Source organism: Penicillium hordei, assembly GCF_028827395.1.
Source record: "Penicillium hordei strain IBT 12815 chromosome Unknown utg000003l_segment0_segment0, whole genome shotgun sequence".
Classification (NCBI taxonomy): domain Eukaryota; kingdom Fungi; phylum Ascomycota; class Eurotiomycetes; order Eurotiales; family Aspergillaceae; genus Penicillium; species Penicillium hordei.
In genome coordinates this window covers 131,584-148,417 of record NW_026623144.1, presented here as the reverse complement: position 1 = coordinate 148,417, position 16,834 = coordinate 131,584, and the positions used below count along the sequence as shown (strand labels likewise).

General features: G+C 47.4%; 9 protein-coding genes across 9 annotated transcripts; 3 read left to right on the top strand and 6 right to left on the bottom strand.

Moving 5' to 3' along the window:
- Positions 1–973: 973 nt before the first annotated feature.
- Positions 974–1,955, bottom strand: N7537_005308 (N-acyl homoserine lactonase family protein; the record flags this gene model as incomplete). The annotated part of the gene is made up of 3 exons (XM_056896365.1): positions 974–1,582; positions 1,631–1,778; positions 1,834–1,955. 3 exons carry the CDS (start codon positions 1,953–1,955, stop codon positions 974–976), a joined length of 879 nt encoding a protein of 292 aa, XP_056752150.1.
- Positions 1,956–3,460: 1,505 nt separating this feature from the next.
- Positions 3,461–4,987, bottom strand: N7537_005307 (uncharacterized protein; the record flags this gene model as incomplete). Its single annotated transcript, XM_056896364.1, has 5 exons — positions 3,461–3,734; positions 3,795–4,145; positions 4,214–4,539; positions 4,586–4,809; positions 4,978–4,987. 5 exons carry the CDS (start codon positions 4,985–4,987, stop codon positions 3,461–3,463), a joined length of 1,185 nt encoding a protein of 394 aa, XP_056752149.1.
- Positions 4,988–7,368: 2,381 nt separating this feature from the next.
- N7537_005306 (uncharacterized protein) lies at positions 7,369–8,517 on the top strand (the record flags this gene model as incomplete). The annotated part of the gene is made up of 3 exons (XM_056896363.1): positions 7,369–7,775; positions 7,829–8,293; positions 8,385–8,517. The coding sequence occupies 3 exons, from the start codon at positions 7,369–7,371 to the stop codon at positions 8,515–8,517; spliced, it is 1,005 nt and encodes a 334-aa protein (XP_056752148.1).
- A 691-nt stretch (positions 8,518–9,208) lies between these two features.
- Positions 9,209–9,983, top strand: N7537_005305 (YjbQ family protein; the record flags this gene model as incomplete). Its single annotated transcript, XM_056896362.1, has 2 exons — positions 9,209–9,601; positions 9,737–9,983. The coding sequence occupies 2 exons, from the start codon at positions 9,209–9,211 to the stop codon at positions 9,893–9,895; spliced, it is 552 nt and encodes a 183-aa protein (XP_056752147.1). The 3' UTR covers positions 9,896–9,983.
- Positions 9,984–9,986: 3 nt separating this feature from the next.
- On the bottom strand, positions 9,987–11,016 carry N7537_005304 (zinc-finger domain-containing protein). The gene is made up of 3 exons (XM_056896361.1): positions 10,655–11,016; positions 10,392–10,559; positions 9,987–10,325 (listed from the first exon to the last, which is right to left on the bottom strand). Exons 1-3 carry the CDS (start codon positions 10,997–10,999, stop codon positions 10,197–10,199), a joined length of 642 nt encoding a protein of 213 aa, XP_056752146.1. The 5' UTR covers positions 11,000–11,016; the 3' UTR covers positions 9,987–10,196.
- Positions 11,017–11,234: 218 nt separating this feature from the next.
- On the top strand, positions 11,235–12,059 carry N7537_005303 (uncharacterized protein; the record flags this gene model as incomplete). Its single annotated transcript, XM_056896360.1, has 3 exons — positions 11,235–11,341; positions 11,396–11,740; positions 11,793–12,059. The coding sequence occupies exons 1-3, from the start codon at positions 11,273–11,275 to the stop codon at positions 12,057–12,059; spliced, it is 681 nt and encodes a 226-aa protein (XP_056752145.1). The 5' UTR covers positions 11,235–11,272.
- A 526-nt stretch (positions 12,060–12,585) lies between these two features.
- N7537_005302 (putative dephospho-CoA kinase) lies at positions 12,586–13,398 on the bottom strand (the record flags this gene model as incomplete). The annotated part of the gene is made up of 1 exon (XM_056896359.1): positions 12,586–13,398. The coding sequence occupies one exon, from the start codon at positions 13,396–13,398 to the stop codon at positions 12,586–12,588; it is 813 nt and encodes a 270-aa protein (XP_056752144.1).
- A 386-nt stretch (positions 13,399–13,784) lies between these two features.
- Positions 13,785–14,928, bottom strand: N7537_005301 (DUF3431 domain-containing protein; the record flags this gene model as incomplete). Its single annotated transcript, XM_056896358.1, has 3 exons — positions 13,785–13,993; positions 14,051–14,493; positions 14,564–14,928. 3 exons carry the CDS (start codon positions 14,926–14,928, stop codon positions 13,785–13,787), a joined length of 1,017 nt encoding a protein of 338 aa, XP_056752143.1.
- A 467-nt stretch (positions 14,929–15,395) lies between these two features.
- Positions 15,396–16,463, bottom strand: N7537_005300 (lipase family protein; the record flags this gene model as incomplete). The annotated part of the gene is made up of 4 exons (XM_056896357.1): positions 15,396–15,695; positions 15,753–16,089; positions 16,152–16,317; positions 16,382–16,463. 4 exons carry the CDS (start codon positions 16,461–16,463, stop codon positions 15,396–15,398), a joined length of 885 nt encoding a protein of 294 aa, XP_056752142.1.
- Positions 16,464–16,834: the final 371 nt, after the last annotated feature.

The following is a 16,834-nucleotide window of genomic DNA, read 5'->3' as shown; positions in this document are numbered from 1 at the left end:
ATATGCATGTAAGCCTTGGACTAACGTGTTTCACCACCGAGTGGATGATAACAGATTATGACACCACCGAGAGGATCAGCGACACGAAACATGTCTATCAAGTAGCACTTAGTTCAACCACCCGTCATGCCACCAATTCGAGTACTTGGAGGTAATGTTTCAGGAGGTAATGTTTCGGGGTGGGATTAGTGCAGTTAGTCTGGAATTAAGCTTTACTTCGTGCGATATCGAGGAGCCCTCCGAGCACCACGAAATGCCGCGATTAATCAAGTTTTAAAAGCCTATCAAATCACTATACGATCTGCCGCTTTACTTGAGAAGTAAGTGATTTACGCACCGCCAACGAGAAGTAGAAGCAAAAGCAGACTCAATCGACTAAGCAGATAGTCCATAAAGGGGATCTCTCAGTTTGGGAGGTTCGTTAGGCTACGTTCAGAGCCATTTGAGACCCAAGTAGCGCGTATCAATGCCTGTCGTAAGCAGGTGGAGTATGTATGCAGCCGGGACATAGGAGAGAGACATGCCCGAATAGATAAATCAATTTAATGGCGTTGTGGTTGAGATAAATGCATTTGAATTGAATGAGTCAGGTTAGCTGATCCACTCGGTGAAACACGTTAACTAGCATGCAACTAACAAGTATTGTCTTATCAAAACATCTTTTCCGTAATAAGACCGAAGCCGAGTCGAGTCGGGCATCTCTGAATTGCTCCATTTTTATGATACAACACCATGGATCTATGTATGAAGGCCAAAGCTGTTGATTGGACTCACCTTCCTATTCGGGAAGACCGACTTCCATCTTGGATCAAATTCTTGTCATTGACGGTCCTACCACCCTTTGGGTTAATTTCCTCCACTCTACTCCCGGTCAGACTAAAGTTACAAGCTGGCATTCAACAAGGTCGACTCGGCAAGGAAAGAGAACTTAATTTGATTAAGTGGCAGTTTAACAACCTTGAAGTGTAGACCTTCACTCATAGTACGGCTTCGCTTCAATGAGCTTGGAAGCAACCTCCTTGTCATGACCGAAAATCAGCGTTGCGTTATACAGTCTTTGAAGTCTGCGGATCATGTTGAGACTGCGATACCACGCATTGTGATCCCTAGCCAATCCCCCGTGGGGATGACCCAACTCATAATTTTCTGCGACATGAAACTGGTCCGTGGTCCAAATAAATGGTCCATCATTGGCAAGGTTGACTTGCATAATGCATAGTCCAGGCGTGTGACCAGGTGAATGGTGAAGGGTTATGCCTTGGAAAAGGTCAAGCTGTGACTCGTTGAAGGTATTCCATTTCAGCTCTTCCAGCAGCATATAGTGTCCTAGGTAGGCACCCAGGTCTGCCCCGGTTGCTACCGCCCAGCAAGCGTGCTTGAATTCTTCTTCGTGGACGTAGATTGGGACATCTGTGTTGGCAAAATGTTCAAGTCCTCCGGCATGATCAAGGTGCAGGTGGCCAATGATTACCGCTTTCACATCTTTAATATCGTTCCCAGTGGCTTTGATAGCATTCGGGAGTTTATGGTTCTCGCAGTATTCAACTCGCGGAAAGACATCCGTGACTGGCGCTGGCCATTTCTGTATTTTGTTAGTTCGTAACAAACGTTGCGATACAATCCGACAAACCACGTCTAGATCCTCAGCACAGCCCGTCTCATAAAGAATGAGGCCCACTCCCGGATACTCAATGAGAGCGGAAAGGAGAACTAAATCTCGGCGTTTGTTTACCGGATTAAGGTTGCTTAAGGAGCTTGCATTGCCGCCTCGGAAAATCCTATTCAAGTGAGTACGGATTTTTACGATTTTAACTTCCATTGGCGTATACAAACCATGATTCATCTACTTGGAGGGTGCCCAAGTTCAGAATGTGCATCTTTGTCCCAGCGGGACACTTGAATGCCGGGACCGCGGCAGATACTAGCAGAGAGGTGGGGTCGATGGAGGGACTCATGTTTCAGTTGAAAAATATTCAATCGAGGAAATGATTTAAACTTCGATTGTCCTCACCGGGGATATTGCGGAAGAGCCGATGAAGTCATATCCGCGGAAGTCTTCCCCGCATGTTGGGTACCGACCGAAAATCGATCGATTAGTGACGATCTCTCGTATTTCTCTTGTATTTCTCTTGTATAACAGAAGTACTCATCACAGAGGGTGGGGTGTTTCGATCTACTACAGTTCTCAGTCTTGTTTTTGATTTGATAAGGGCAATATGTGTTTACTCATATGTACAAGATGTACAAGACCCGATCCCGACCTCGGACTCAGCCCGTTTGCTCAGGCCGTGGCTGTGGAGACTTCTCCCCGGGGGATCCACAAATTCCCCGAGGGGAAATGAGGGGAAAATGAGGGGATTGACGAATGGTGAAAAATGGAGAAGGGAACAATAACCGATTTGGCATTGGTTAGCCTCGGAGAGTAGGCAATGTTAATGAGACACTTTTCAATAACGGATTTCCTGGGCGAGCTGGCCACCCCAAAACACCATAGTAAATGCGATATATCAATTTTAAAAAATCCAAAACCTACATTGTTATGGTATCGAAAATTACGTTGCTAGGAGCCAGAAATATATATATCTCAATCACCAAGTGATAGAAATTTTTTTTAAACTCCTAGAGACTAGATACCACCTGAAAAGCATTGGGTTTAAAGGGAAAGTTTCTATAACCTACCATTGTTGTGATACTATGTTGTAGTTTATCGCATTTACTATGGTATTTTGGGGTTACCAGCCCGCATATGAAATACGTTAATTATCTTGTTATACCTGGTATTTATTGTGTGTCTCATATGCTTCTTACCCGGAGTTACTCTACCAACCCTTTCAGAGATGTAACCTACTGACAGAAATCTGACTGTATGAACAATGTATCCATGTATGGTATGGATGACAAAACCCCGCTATTTCAACAATCGGTGTAATTATGACTAAACGTAATGTATGGATGGTATGCCTTGGTACTCGAAGTCATATGATTGGGGTGTAATACTCTGTCTCCACCATCTACACCTATACGAGGTCAATCACCTCGGATTTAAAGTCTTCCGTGTGCATCAGGGACCAGGGTATAATCATGAATAGGAAAGCTCTACTCCTCTCGTGACTATTTTTGTGCATTTGAGGAATTCAAACTCAGAGAATCTCGTGCTAAAAGTACATAACTTATGGCTGCGTGTTCATCTCTTGAAAGCTATGAGTTTCCGTCTACCTTCCGGGAGATGCTCGGGGAGATGTTCGGTGAGATGTTCGGTGACTTTAACCCGCTTCGGGGAGATGTTCGGGGAGATGTTCGGTGACTTTATCACGGTTCCATTGTGGAAACTGCTCAGGTACTTGAAATCTAGGTTGAGAAATATCAACACACATATTATACATAGTTTTGAACACCGATAAAGTCCTATAGCACCCATGAATTCGAATGAATCCCCAGCGTCAGTGGAAACTGCTCGAAATCAAGTCCTCCTTTTCACCTTGCCGTGTTCCACCGCTAGCGCTCCGAGAAGAGCGATGCAGCTTAGAACAACGGTAAGGTGCCACGACTGTGTGAGAGCGTTATTAATAATGACAAGGACCCTTCTCTTGATATCACCGGTCAAGCTTTTGGTAAGGTTGGTGATGCCTTGTGACGCCACAGTACCCGCTTCAAACCCAGTCATGCCAGTGCGTTCGAGGCCATTGACAAGACCATTTGTGAACAATGCTTGTGCCACAGAGACGAAGATTGAACTGGAAAATAAAATATCAGTTCCAACCCTGCAGATATAAGAGTCAGAGGTTAAAACTCACGCGCCAATGGTTTGAAAGAACATGACCATGCCAGAACCGATGGGAATATCCTTGAGGGGAAGGGCAGCCTGCGTCATCATCAACGGGGTAATACTAGAGATACTCGACGATACCGCGAAGATAATCTGATGGCCGATCCATTTCCCGTTACTGGTCTCGACAGTAAATGTGGTAAAGAGGCCTGACCCAACTGCACCGAAAACCGTTGCAATGACCATAAATGCATCAGCATGACCCACTTTGGCAATGAGGATTCCCACTGTGAGCGACATGATGGTACTAGTGATAACCCAGGGAAGTGTGTACAGCCCGGATTGGATTGGACTGGCACCCCGAACTCCTTGGAACCATCTATCAAGGCGTGGTTAGCACCTACATGATAATATAAGATGGAAAGGAGAACAACGGAAATTACATACATAGGGAGATAGTAAGTTAGCACAAAAATGGCACCGGTCGTGCAAAATCCGTAGAAGGACGCAGCTGAGACGGTTCGCTGAGTGAAGACGCGAGGCGGCAGGAGTGCTTCGGGGCCTTGCCACATCTCAGTCAAGGTAAAAGCTATAGCCAAACCTCCGCAGAGGACTAGCAACACAATAACGCGAGGATCCGACCACGGATATGTGATCCCACCCCACTGCAGCGCAAGGAGAAGGCAAACAACCGACGGAAGCAACGATACCAGGCCAAAAAGATCAAGGTTCTGCACCAGATCCGTCCAGGAGGTAAAAGCTTCGCTCTCACGCTTCGGTGGGCGAACAAAAAGCGAAAAAGGCGACTTGAATAGCGACACCAAGCGGCAGGTTGATATAGAAGTTCCAACGCCAGGAGACCCTCTCGGTTAGAGCTCCTCCGATTAATGGGCCAAAGGTTGTTGCGAGTCCACGGGAGGCTGAGATGAGGCCGATCATGATAGGGCGCTTTGCCGGTGGAGCGATGAATGGAACGAGGGAAAAGGCGCCGACCAGCAGACCCGCGCATCCCAAACCAGCAATCGCACGACCCACGATCAGTGCTGGGGAATTGGGAGTAGCACCACAGATGGCAGAACCGACCAGGAACAGAACCGACCAAGAAAAGAACCATGGAGATGGTGTAGAGCCATTGGATTGAGTATCGGGCGTTTAGCTTGCCGAAGAGCAGCGTAGTAACACAGACTACCATAGTATAGACGCTTCCATACCAGCCCACATCTTTGAGTGAATGGAACTCGTCGGTGATATATGGTGTAGCAGTGGCAATGATGGTATTGTCCTATTTGAGTTTAATATGACCATAATCAGAGATATTACACCTAGGCAGGATACAGGGAATGACCTACCAATGTGATGAGAAAGATTGCCAGACATATAGTCGCGACCGCCAGGTGAGACTTGATTCCTGATGGGTTTAGGGTTTAGTTGCCGAGTGAGCCAGCTATCCCTTTACGATCCTTGCGCATTCCCAACCAATCCAAATCCTATATCCGGTTGACGGCTGTAGAGAAGGACAGCTCTACGGCCCCTTCAGTGGATATTCATGACGTAAGAGCATGAGGCAAGTGACTAGAAGTAACGGGGCGAGATATGAATTGATATTGACTTCCTGTCCAGGATGCTTAAGAGTGGAACCAGAGCCATCCGGTATACATTGGTTCCCTGATTGTCTTCGTTAGATCCTTCGCACTAATATGTATAGTATCCTTCTTCAGGCCCATCTCAATCTCGGATACGTCTTGGCACCGGAGCGCAGCAGTATCCGGAAGACCAAGCCCCTACACCTCGTTCTGCATCCAATTTTCTAGACATGGTGTATCCTACCTCGCTGGTAATGTTGATGGTTTGTATCCTAGTAGTGTCATTCCTCATATCGCTCTTATTGACGATGCTATCCAAGTGAGTCGTTGGATAGATGGCTGTAGCCAGTTTTGATGATCTGTGTGGCAGTATCGATGGCAGTGTTCTCCATCATGTGAGGGTGGAGCCTTTCATTGGACTTAAGGCGGCAGGGGTCCTTAAGGCTGACTTGGATCTTTCTGGATATGCCATTCCGAACATGTCTGCACTGTGAATGCTCAGGTGAAGGAGTGATAACCATATCTTAAAGCCGCACTGTATGATAGCACAGACAACCCTTTCCCAGTGTCAATTAAGAGTGCCATTACTTTTTCCACTATGCTGTTTGTTCGTAACAGATAGTTATCTCTGGTCTTTCCTATTTCCACGTTGATATGGGGAGCAAGGCAGACAGACCCCTGGACTTTGGGGGCGGCCAAGCAAGTTTCAGCCGAGGTGCACCCTTACACCAGTCATGGGGAATTTCGTCCTGGTTCTATGTACTAGGATTTATTAAAGAGACATATATGTGGCGATCTGGCTTGTTATCCCAACCACTGCGGAGACATCTATTCTTGCTAAAGAGTAGCTGTTTTATCTAATAGGGAGGGGCTTTCCGTAGGATCGGAGTTAACATAAAGGACTACTTCTTTCACTGTTTAAAAATACACTGCACGAATCAATCGGTTTATCATTCTTCTCAGCCATTCTGTAGTTATTTTTCCGAGAGGAAAATTGGCGGGTGAAATTGTGACCAAGCGTAGTGTACCGCGTGGTGTACGGCGTTGAAGTACAGCAGGGCTGGAAATATTGGCTGAGAGCCCGTTCCCCACCTAAAGCCTAGGTCCGTGCATTGACCAACACCCTCGTATTGGGAGATTGAAAACGACTCACTTCCGGAGAAGGCTACCACTGCGCTGGATACTCTGAGAAGTGGACAAGCTAGTGGCGAGAGACTGGTATGGAAGGTTTGGACCGAGAGCGAATTCCCACAGCTCAAGTAAATCGACTTCTCACACTTGATATTGTTATAATAGTATAGATCAAACTACATAGCATACAACGGATGGGATAATATTTTGTAAAGATGATACTAGGAGGTATTCGACATAAAATGTAAAGTAAGACGGGACTTTACTTCCACAAAATATGTAGTTACATACACTATTACTGTATACAATGACAATCTTAGTCTTCGACTTCATGATAGCCCCATAGTCGAGGACCGGTAGATCCTCACTAATTGGATTTGGCAGCAAAAATATAGTAAAGTAACCCAATCCGTGTAAACGATCAATATTCAATCATACTCATCTGAGATAGTCGTTACTCTTGAATATATACTTCTGTGCCCGGTATCAAGCTTCAACTCCCGTACTTATCAGAATAACTCGTTTTACAATCGACAGTTGGATGAGAACCGCACATGAATCATCTAGCGGAGTTCGGTGATATTAGATGCTATGATTTCCAAGGTTAGCTGTGCGTGTATAGTGACATATGAACTACTACCTAACCCTATATCTATAGCAGCATAAACGTGACTTGGGATAAGAGACACCTGTAGTATATATCATTGTTCTCTACTCCGGTCACACCCTCGTATAACGTAGTATATTTATGCCGTTGATGTGTAACGGCGATAAACGACCGAAGCTGGGAGAGGGTCTTTCCTTCCCAACTTCATTCTATCACACCATTTGGTTACAGCCTGTGGTATATCTGCTAAAATTTACTGTTGAATTGATTAAATTGATAATATGGATTCTATTCTCGCAGAAAGCAAGCTCACCTATCATGGACTCCGAATGACATCAACGGATACCGATGAGACAGGTGTTAATCTAGGAAGGGCTCAAACTGATCAAATCAAATCCCTGATCAGGACCTTTCTCGAGGATATTGGCTTTGATCGCAGCATTCGCGTCGTCAAAGACCATGAAATGAAAATCATTGTTTGGCAGTATTTCCAAAGTTTGCATTTAGGAGAGAAGAACGAGAAATCGGTTCAACAAACCCTCGACCCTTCGGTAAACTTTGCATATCACGGGTACACGTCTCTTCCATTCCAGGTGAGGGTGCTAGGTGCCATTCAATTCCTATATATGTTTCTGGTGGATGACATGGCGGAGGAATTCATCGATGAACTTCAAGTATCTGGTCAAAAGTGAGTCTTAAGCTTAACCTCATAGATATTCAACTGTATGCTGATCTACTTAGCTTTACTCTTAACCAACACCACAAGCATCCTATCCTGGCTGGGTTGGATTCTCACATTCGCAACCTATCGGATTATTACGGCCCATACTGCCACTCGGTGATGATTAAAGGCATGCTTGATTATATAAATGGACGTGTCGTCGAGCATAAGATCAAACAGTCCAATTTCAATTTCTCCGAGTCCCGTCTCATGCCTATGTTCTTGAGAACCAAGGTCGGGGGCGCGGAGATCATGATCCATTTCCTTTACCCCAATTCTGTCTTTCCCGAAGAGGAATATGTTATGCGATATTTCCCCGTCACCCTGGAACTTGTGCTCTTCATTGACTTTACCAATGATATCTTGTCATATTACAAGGAGTTCTGTCTCGACGATGAAACGGGCAATTCGTGGCAAATTTCGCCGACGCGCATCATGCCCAGCATTTGGATGTCTTGCGGTACCTCACAAGCTACACCCCTGCTGTAAGTTTGAAGCTCTTGGCCTTGTAAGGGCCTGGACTGCTAACAGTTGACTGTAGGTGACAAAGTCGGCCTATGAACAGCTTCGGAATAGCCCATCGCTGCTCGCTTTAGTTAAGAATTTTACCCAGGGAATGATTATGCTCTTCACGGCGCATCGTCGATACCATCTAGTGGAGTTGTTTGCGGATGAGCAATATTTGCCACCTTATAGTGAGGATGCATAGTGTTTAGGTAGCCATATTGCTAGCAAAGAAAATGAAAAGTTCACCTCTTTATGTTTTAATGATGTATACCATAAACGGTATAATGACTCAATTGCGGGTAATTATTGCGGGTAATGCTTGAGATATAATTTCTATACTGTAGTGAGGAATTGTCCAATGATTGAGAACAAAGGCAAACTAGCTATATCAGCCCAGACTCCCATTCTTAGCTGTCACGCCAAGCAAAAAGATTCCATGCTCAATCTCTTCGATCATCTAGAACAACCTATACAACTATATCACAGCAGTGTAACGCCTAGAAGAAACAAACCCCTATTTAAGTCAGAGTAACTCCATCCGGTGCAACCATGATCACTCCGTGCGGAGGCTGGCTGAGAGATGCACCATTTGAACCCGAAATAACCCGAGAGCTATTCGCTTGATTCTATTGGAAGAAAAAAAAACTCGATGTTCAAGACCTGGAGATCAAGGCTCTTTTGTACATGCATTGCCATGTGGACCATATTGGTGGTGACCAGGCAATAAGTGACATCGCAACCCAAGCCAGTGTCACGTTTTTGATTACTGTGCCCAATCCTTCATTTAACGTTGTCACGCCCTGAGGGTAGTCATATAAGCAACGAAGTGAAGATATTCCTACCCAATGTATACAAAGTACATATGTAGAGAAAGAGTAAGAGATGTAGATCCAATGACATCACAGAACCCACCCAATCACAACACTCTTATTTTCTGCTGCCCCTCGATATTCTCCAGGGCTCTCTTATTCTTACTCTCAGCACTTCTCCCTCTCAATTTTTATATACCATGTCTTGGTCCCAAAAGACTTTTAGTCTCCCCCTCCCGCAGCCGCGGTTCCTACCTTATCACCGACCATGTCCTCCAGGAGGTCCCCGAGATCCGCGATTACAAGGTCGGCATGCTGAATCTGTTTGTGCAACACACCAGCTGTGCCCTTTCGCTGAACGAGAACTGGGATGATGATGTTCGCGCCGATATGAGCGATGCGCTAGACCGCATTGCGCCTATGGATAAGAAGGGAAATCTGTATCGTCATTCTGCCGAGGGCGAGGATGATATGCCGGTATGTGTTTGGAAATAGCAGAGAATTAGGGATTTCTGGTTAGGTTGCTATGCTTTTACTTCAAGAGTCCAGTTCTGACTAGCTTCCGCGATTCTTTTTACTCTCTTTTCGAAACCAGCCACTAATGCACCACAGGCTCACATCAAATCTGCACTCATTGGCGCTTCGGTCAATATCCCTATCACGAACGGTCGATTGGCAACAGGAACATGGCAGGGCATTTGGTACCTGGAATTCCGGACCAGTCGGCACAGTCGCAAGGTTGTCGCGACGATCCAGGGCCAGAAGGCTTGACTGGATGGGGCTGACCGCGGGCAATTGTGATTTATCTAGGAAGTCCCGGCTACGAGTGATGCAAGATAAATAAAAAACAGGATTTAGGTTGGCGAGGGAGTCGACAAATGACCCAGATTATATGAGATCATCATACGGTAGTCGAAGTAGTACACACATTTTGAGGACAATACCATCATTCACACACGATCGAAGGGCAGTGCATCCATTCATCGATATTCTGTACACGGCCTCAGGCCCAAAACAAACTGAAAAACGCAAATTGTGCAACGCCGATAAAAGGAAATCTCATGCTAGCCGTCTATCGCTGCTCCAAGCCACCCTCTGTCACACGCTGAGACTCGTTGACCTCGGCGGCGTCACCGGTGGGCTCGAGGGGGTAGCTGGTGGTGGGCAGGGACTTCAAGTAAGCGCGGTGCTGTTCCTGGGCCTAGAGAGATGTTAGCAATGATCCAATGGTAGCCGGTGGAAAGATGGCAGATATAAGTGCACATACGAAGGGAATACCGCAGTATCCGCAGGTAGCGATCTCGGGCTTGTCGGTGTTGATGAAGACCTTGGGGTGGCCGAGAGGACCACCGCCACCATCACAGCTGACAACCTTGGACTTTGTCCAGCGGACGGGTTGTCTGTGAATGAGCTCGATAGCGGCATATGGTTGCGGCTAAAGAGTAGCAAGTTAGTTCTCAATCCTTGATATACATTCCAAGGTTGCCAACAGCAATTGCATAAGCACTGCTATTTTCAATGGATTCGCACCTGGGTCTCCATAATTGTCTGCTCAAAGCGAGGTCCAACCATGGCCTTCTCACGCGGCTGCTGGCTGGCGGCCCAGGTGGTAGCGCGGTTGGGGGCCTGCGTGCTCCGGATGCGCTCGCCAACCTCGGGGGCCTCCTGGAGAGTACCGTCGTTACGCTGACGTCCAAACTCCTCGGTAGGCACAGCATTGGTTGCGGAGACGTTCGGGGCGGGCTTCCGCGGGGTCGGGTCGTTGACTTGGATAGGGTTCTCGTTCAGACGGGGCACGGTTGAGGAGTAGGCGCGGACAACGAAGCGCGGGCGGACCGACGCAAAGGTCACAAGTCTACGGCCACAGGACATCATATTGGGCAAATTTTCCCCAGGGGTGGTTGGTTATGACAGAGGACAAAAAGAGCGTTTGGCAAGGGACTAGGTGCAAGTCGGCACTGAATAATCCGCGAGGTGTGGTTTGGTGGGTGGTCACCGCTTGCTGATTCGAGATAGCTCCATCCTGCACTTTTGGATTTTCTGCCGCATCATTTTATTTTGCGCCTCAGTCAAAGTGGTTTAACATCTTTCTCTCTCTTGTTTTGAAATTGGGTTTCATATCCATTGAGATTTTACTTTCAACCCATCATGGCTGGCTCTTCCTCCCCGGCTGGAAAGCCTGAGAAGACTATGTCCTCAAATCTATTGACCATGAAGGTATGAATGGCAGTTTCCTGATTAACTGCCATGCAAACTAACCATATACAATAGTTTATGCGACGCGCTGCAGCTGCGAAAGAAACTCAAAGCCCATCTTCCGATGCCAGTTCGCACAATTCGAAGCGCCCCCGTCTCTCTACCGAGGCTGAGAGCCCTGGCACCTCAGATATGGATGCGATCGCTGCTGCACTTGCCGCTGAAGAAGAAAAGCGACAGCAAGCTGTCGCGCGAGCAGCTGCAGAAGCCGGTGAGACACACTGGGTTTTAGACGTTCCTGCTACGCCCCAATCCACTCAGCAGCCTATGGTATTGGCTGCAGACTCGCTGGATGCAGATGACGATACTTACTCCGGTGGTCGGCGTGCGTATGGCAATTTCAAGCGCAAAGAGCGCAAGGTCGGTTTCTTTTCATCTCTCACACTTGATAGTTTATACTCATTATTCTTAGCCACAAACTACACCACGGAAGGAGGGAAATGATGACGATGATGATGAGGACGACTACGATGAAGATGAAGACATAATCAACCCGTCGAATCCACAAGAAGTCAGCAAAATGATGGAAAAGGCCAGACTCAAGGCAGAAGCCAAAGCCAGAGCAAACACACGACAGACGAAGCTGTCTGAACTCACTAGTATATCTGGTTCTGGCCGGGGGTCTCTGTTGGGAGCCCCATCCTCTGACAAGAAGAAGAAGAAGCGCAAGAGCTACTAAACGGATGACCTTCCACATATCCAACTCGGATCTTTTGATTGGCGTTTTAGCATAGCATGTATGGCGTCTTGGGGTACCATTAATCGATTCCTTTTCACTGTCACCTGGTAATAAATGCCTAGCTATTACGAGGCTCTTCCTCCGAACCTCTAATGTGTCTCCTGGTTGCGGTCATTGGCCTTCAGTTTGGTGGAGTTGGATGTTTGGACGACAACTTTTCCCTCGCGTATACGTCGAGTATATAAGTAGAGCTCTAATGTGCACCAAGAAAGTCGTACGCACTATACAAAAGCCGTTCATAACTGCCTCTAGTGGTCTGGCGTAAGAGTTGTTCTCATAATAATAATGGATGTACATTTATATATATATACATACTAGGCCCTAGGCTCCGCTAAGGGCCTCACTGAGTCTAAATTGACAATGCCCTGATAAAGACCAAAGATGCAAAGACGCAGCAAAAAGGCACTACATAGAGATACCTAAGTAGCGACCAGCTCTTCTCGAAAAAAAGTAAGAAAACCCCCCCTCAAAGCTTCGCCTTCTCCTCCTGTTTCTTCTTCTCCCACCCTTTCTGCGTCGCAAAATTCACAATCAAATTCCAAGCGGCAACCCCAAACCCAACCGGCGGCACAACCAGCAACGTCCATGCCCACCATCTCGGACTTGAAGCCGCAATACTAGTCATAGCTCCCTTAACAGCAACCTCCAGTTCGGCCTTATCAGCATCATTCCAAACTACCACCCCGCGCCCCGTCGTCGTCCCCCGGAACTCCGCCTGCGTCGCTTTCGTCCGCACATCCCCCTGACTCCGGACCCGGTTCTCCGCATCCTCGGCGGTAAGATGCGCATCGCGGGCGCGCAACCGCGCGGTTTGGATTTCAGGGTCGTGAACACCGACCACGATCACCGTTCCGCAGATAAGATCCATCCCGCTCTCGAAGAGAAGAGGTACATCCAGGACGACTGCCCATTGGCCACGTAGGTAGTGGTAGATCAGGGCTTTGTAGACTTCCCACCGGACGGCGGGGTGGACGATGCCGTTGAGGACTTGTCGGTCGCGCTTGCGCTCTTCGGTGCTACCGAAGACGCGCCGCCCCAGCGCCGGTCGATTCAGTGGTTTCCCATTCGGATTTGTAGGCGCATCGTCCAATAATAAGTCTGATGTGCTGGGACCGAAGTAGTTGACGATTGCTTTGTAGCCTGCGGTGCCGGGCTCGACTACTTTGCGAGCGAGGAGGTCGGCATCGATTATTGGGAGGGAGTATGGTGGTGTGGAGAGGATGGATGAGACAGTTGATTTGCCCGTTGCTATTGAGCCGGTGAGCCCGATGATCAACATTTTGGCTTTGAAAAGAGGAGAGAGAGGAAAGATGTCAAGTAAGAAGTCGAAGTGACGAATGCGGGGAGATAAAATTAGCCTCGGCTCCGCATTAAGCACGTATGTCACCTAGTTGTACATCCTGTACATGTATATGCAAGTAGGAAATTATAGATTCGCCTAATTCCAACCAAGCTGCTTTCGATAACTAGTTTGCTATATATTCGATTATATTATTTTTGAGGGGAAACCTTGCAATCCCAGTTGCGATCGATAGATATCCTCATGAACTTATAGATGCATCCTATAGCACTCCAATTTGAGAGCGCACGCAGAGCAAGACGCCTAACCCAAGGCAGTAAAAAGGGGAAGTCGGTTTATGTGACTGGTTTCTTCAATCCATCAATTCAAGTTTCCGGCAATCCATGTGAGGTGTCTTGTGCTTGGCCCTTCCATCCAATCTCCGGCCATCCCTTGGGCAGCGAGGAAAATGGCGGCAGGGAATAGCGGTCATCACAGCCACCTTCCCATGGACAGGTCAGATTGCACAATCCAAACAATTTGCAATAGCATTCCTTCGCATTGGGGCAATGCACGGGGTCCTTTCCAAATATCACTGGCGAAAATGTCAGCTTCCAATCGGATCCGAGGGGGTTGCAAGAAAAACACATACTATGCCATGAATATTCCATAATTCGTCCACTCAAATCATCCTCTAGCGGCGTGTCCGCTAGCCAGGTCCGGAAGCGCTCGTAGTCACTGCGCGGCCGTTCCAGCACCTTGGCGCGGGACACACCAAATTGCGCGCAGCACGACACACCTACCTCCTCCGGGATTGGGATCCCAGGGAATAGCTCCATGAATCCATTCTTGAAGTATTCGCCGGCGTGTACGTTGGTGCGATGTGTGTCGGTGTGAGGACGGATTTCGATCGGGCATCCGAGGGTCCAAACACATCGTAGGTTGACATATCCTTGCTCTTGTATGTATGGGATCTGGACGTTTCGGAGCGGTGGGATGCCATCGTAGTATGGGTCGTCGTTGTGCCACTGGTAGCGTTTGGAGTGGATGAAGAGCATTGTGTCTGGTAGATTATCGTAATTGTCGATTATGTATCTGGTTCAACAGCTCGAGTCAGTATGAGGTACGAGAGGTAACACACCCTGCATGTTGGGCCTGGACTCACGTCAAATACACCATCGATTCCCGACCTTTGTTGCGTGCCACCGTCAACGGCGCATCCTTGTCATCCACCACATAGATACTTTTCGCCCAGTCAGGAAAGTATTCTAACAGCCATGACGTGTCATCACTCTTCATGCTGGCCACGATCATATCCTTGCGTCTCGATACAGCAGGACGAGCCAGCTCGTCTGGTTGTTTTGTTGATCCATGTTTCTCCGCATAGCTGCCTGTTTCGGTCTGCACGGGAGACTTCGTTGTGGAAAAGAATAAAAAGTACAAGGCGATGACGATGAAAATGGTAAGGAAGATAGCTTTCATCCGACTGCGACGTCGAGGACCTTGAGGCCCACTAGGAGCGAACAACATGTTGGATGGGAGGGCACTCTGCCCGAGTGGTCAAGTCATTGAGGGGAGGGAGGAGAGCTTGACGATCAACGGGAAATCAAGGCCCCGGGGGGAGCTCGAGAAATCCGGGGACAAGTAGAATATACCTGGAATAGTAATCAGATACTAATTCATGTAGTATCTGTGGAGGTAACCGTAATAAATCTTGCACTCATCAGAGACATCTGGAGGTTGACGTGTCGCAAGTTGAAGTTCTCCACAGCGGCCAAGCTATATGTTTTGGCACTACACCATACACCTAATAGCTTCATAGCTTAATAGCTTCAACTCACGATTATAACAGCCATAAAAACTATAAATATATAAAATGAAGCTCATTTATAAATTAATCAAGAGTAGATATGTTAATATGATGATATGTGATATATAAATCGGAATAGTATGACCAAAATATATACATACATCTGGTAGATGTCCAGACATACTACCTATTGACATGCACTGATGTGTCCCAAATACCAACCATGTTCATCAATACTAGGATCCAATGTCCCAGCATTTCCAGCCTTCGAGCCTACGCCTTCAATGACATCAATATCAGACGAGGTCACCGTCACATCGTTACCAACAGTAATCCAGTACTCGGGACTGGCGTGGCTAAAACCAATATGTGAAGGTGGCACCTTAGGCACCAAATCAGATTCATGAGTCACTCGCCAAAGACTGCCCTGGTTCGTGATATATTCAGCTAGAGCCTCATTGCCCACCCGGGGCTGGCCATAGGTGTACTATAATCTGTGAGTATGCACTACTATATCAAGGATTGCGAAAACAATGGTACTTACCACGTTCGGTTCATATCCCGCATTTCGAAGTATAGTACCCCCCAACGTGGCAAGAGCTCCGCCAAAGCTGTGGCCTGTCACAACAAGAGTGTAGCCTGGGTATGTTGTCTGTGCGGTCTTGATCTTGGATGTCAGATCATCCGCGATAACCTCCCAGGATTCCAAGAACCCGCTGTGGGCTTCGCAATCACTGCAGATACTACTAGCATCGGTGAAGCCAAAGTTGATGTTTGCGATCCAAGTCTTTAGTGTGCGGCTACCTCGGAATGAGACGACAAGTAGCTTGTTTGTTTTGTCGACTGCGAAGAAGCCGGCGACATCGCCATAGCTGGATGATCTGATAGGTGTCACTGTGTTAGCGAACAGATTGTGACTTGACTTTGGAAGTTGGCCTCATACTCATTAAACTCGAATAAAGTGGTTGTGTCGGCGGACTCCACCAATGGACAGTTGCCGGCCTCGCAAGAGACCGCATCGCCAGTTGAGTTGTCATTATTCGTGCAGTATGACGCCGCAGCCCATTGAGAAAATAGGGTCAATTGATCAAGCACACTACTTGACACATCTGTTCGTTGCGTTAGTCAGTTACCGACATAAAGAGAAAAAAAAGCGAACGCGCGTATCCATACCTCGAGGGACGGAACGAGAAGGAGCAGCAACTGTCACTACCGCAAGAGCAGCGATACCCCAAAGCTGACCGAGACGGAGCATTGCGGAGATCTTTGGAATAGGGCTTTCGTAACGGCGAGTGTGCACACACATCTGGAGATGGCCATGCAGACACGGCTTCCTTATGTATGCTCGGGCGACTCCATACACATCCGTATAGATCAAAATCCTTCACAAATAGCGACATCTTCAGGAAGCGGGGTATAGCGCCCATTCCCTCCTAGATTAAATCTTTTCCGGACTCAGCTATATCTCCGGTTTCATGGCGCATGTGCCACGCGTGACCGGTGGAAGTCCGGCGGGATCAGCATGGGATTCATGCGATATTTTGATTCCTCGTTCCTCACCGGTATTGCAACCCCTGGTAATGTATTAGGTGGATGATAGTTATTCTGCATAGTAAGATAGCGGAG

Coding starts and splice junctions, on each gene's coding strand:
- N7537_005304 (XM_056896361.1), bottom strand. CDS start 10,999: ATGATGTCCTGTGGCCGTAGACTTGTGACCTTTGCGTCGGTCCGCCCG. Junction 10,560..10,654: donor AGACAATTATGGAGACCCAG/GTGCGAATCCAT, acceptor GCTACTCTTTAG/CCGCAACCATATGCCGCTAT. Junction 10,326..10,391: donor GATACTGCGGTATTCCCTTC/GTATGTGCACTT, acceptor ACATCTCTCTAG/GCCCAGGAACAGCACCGCGC.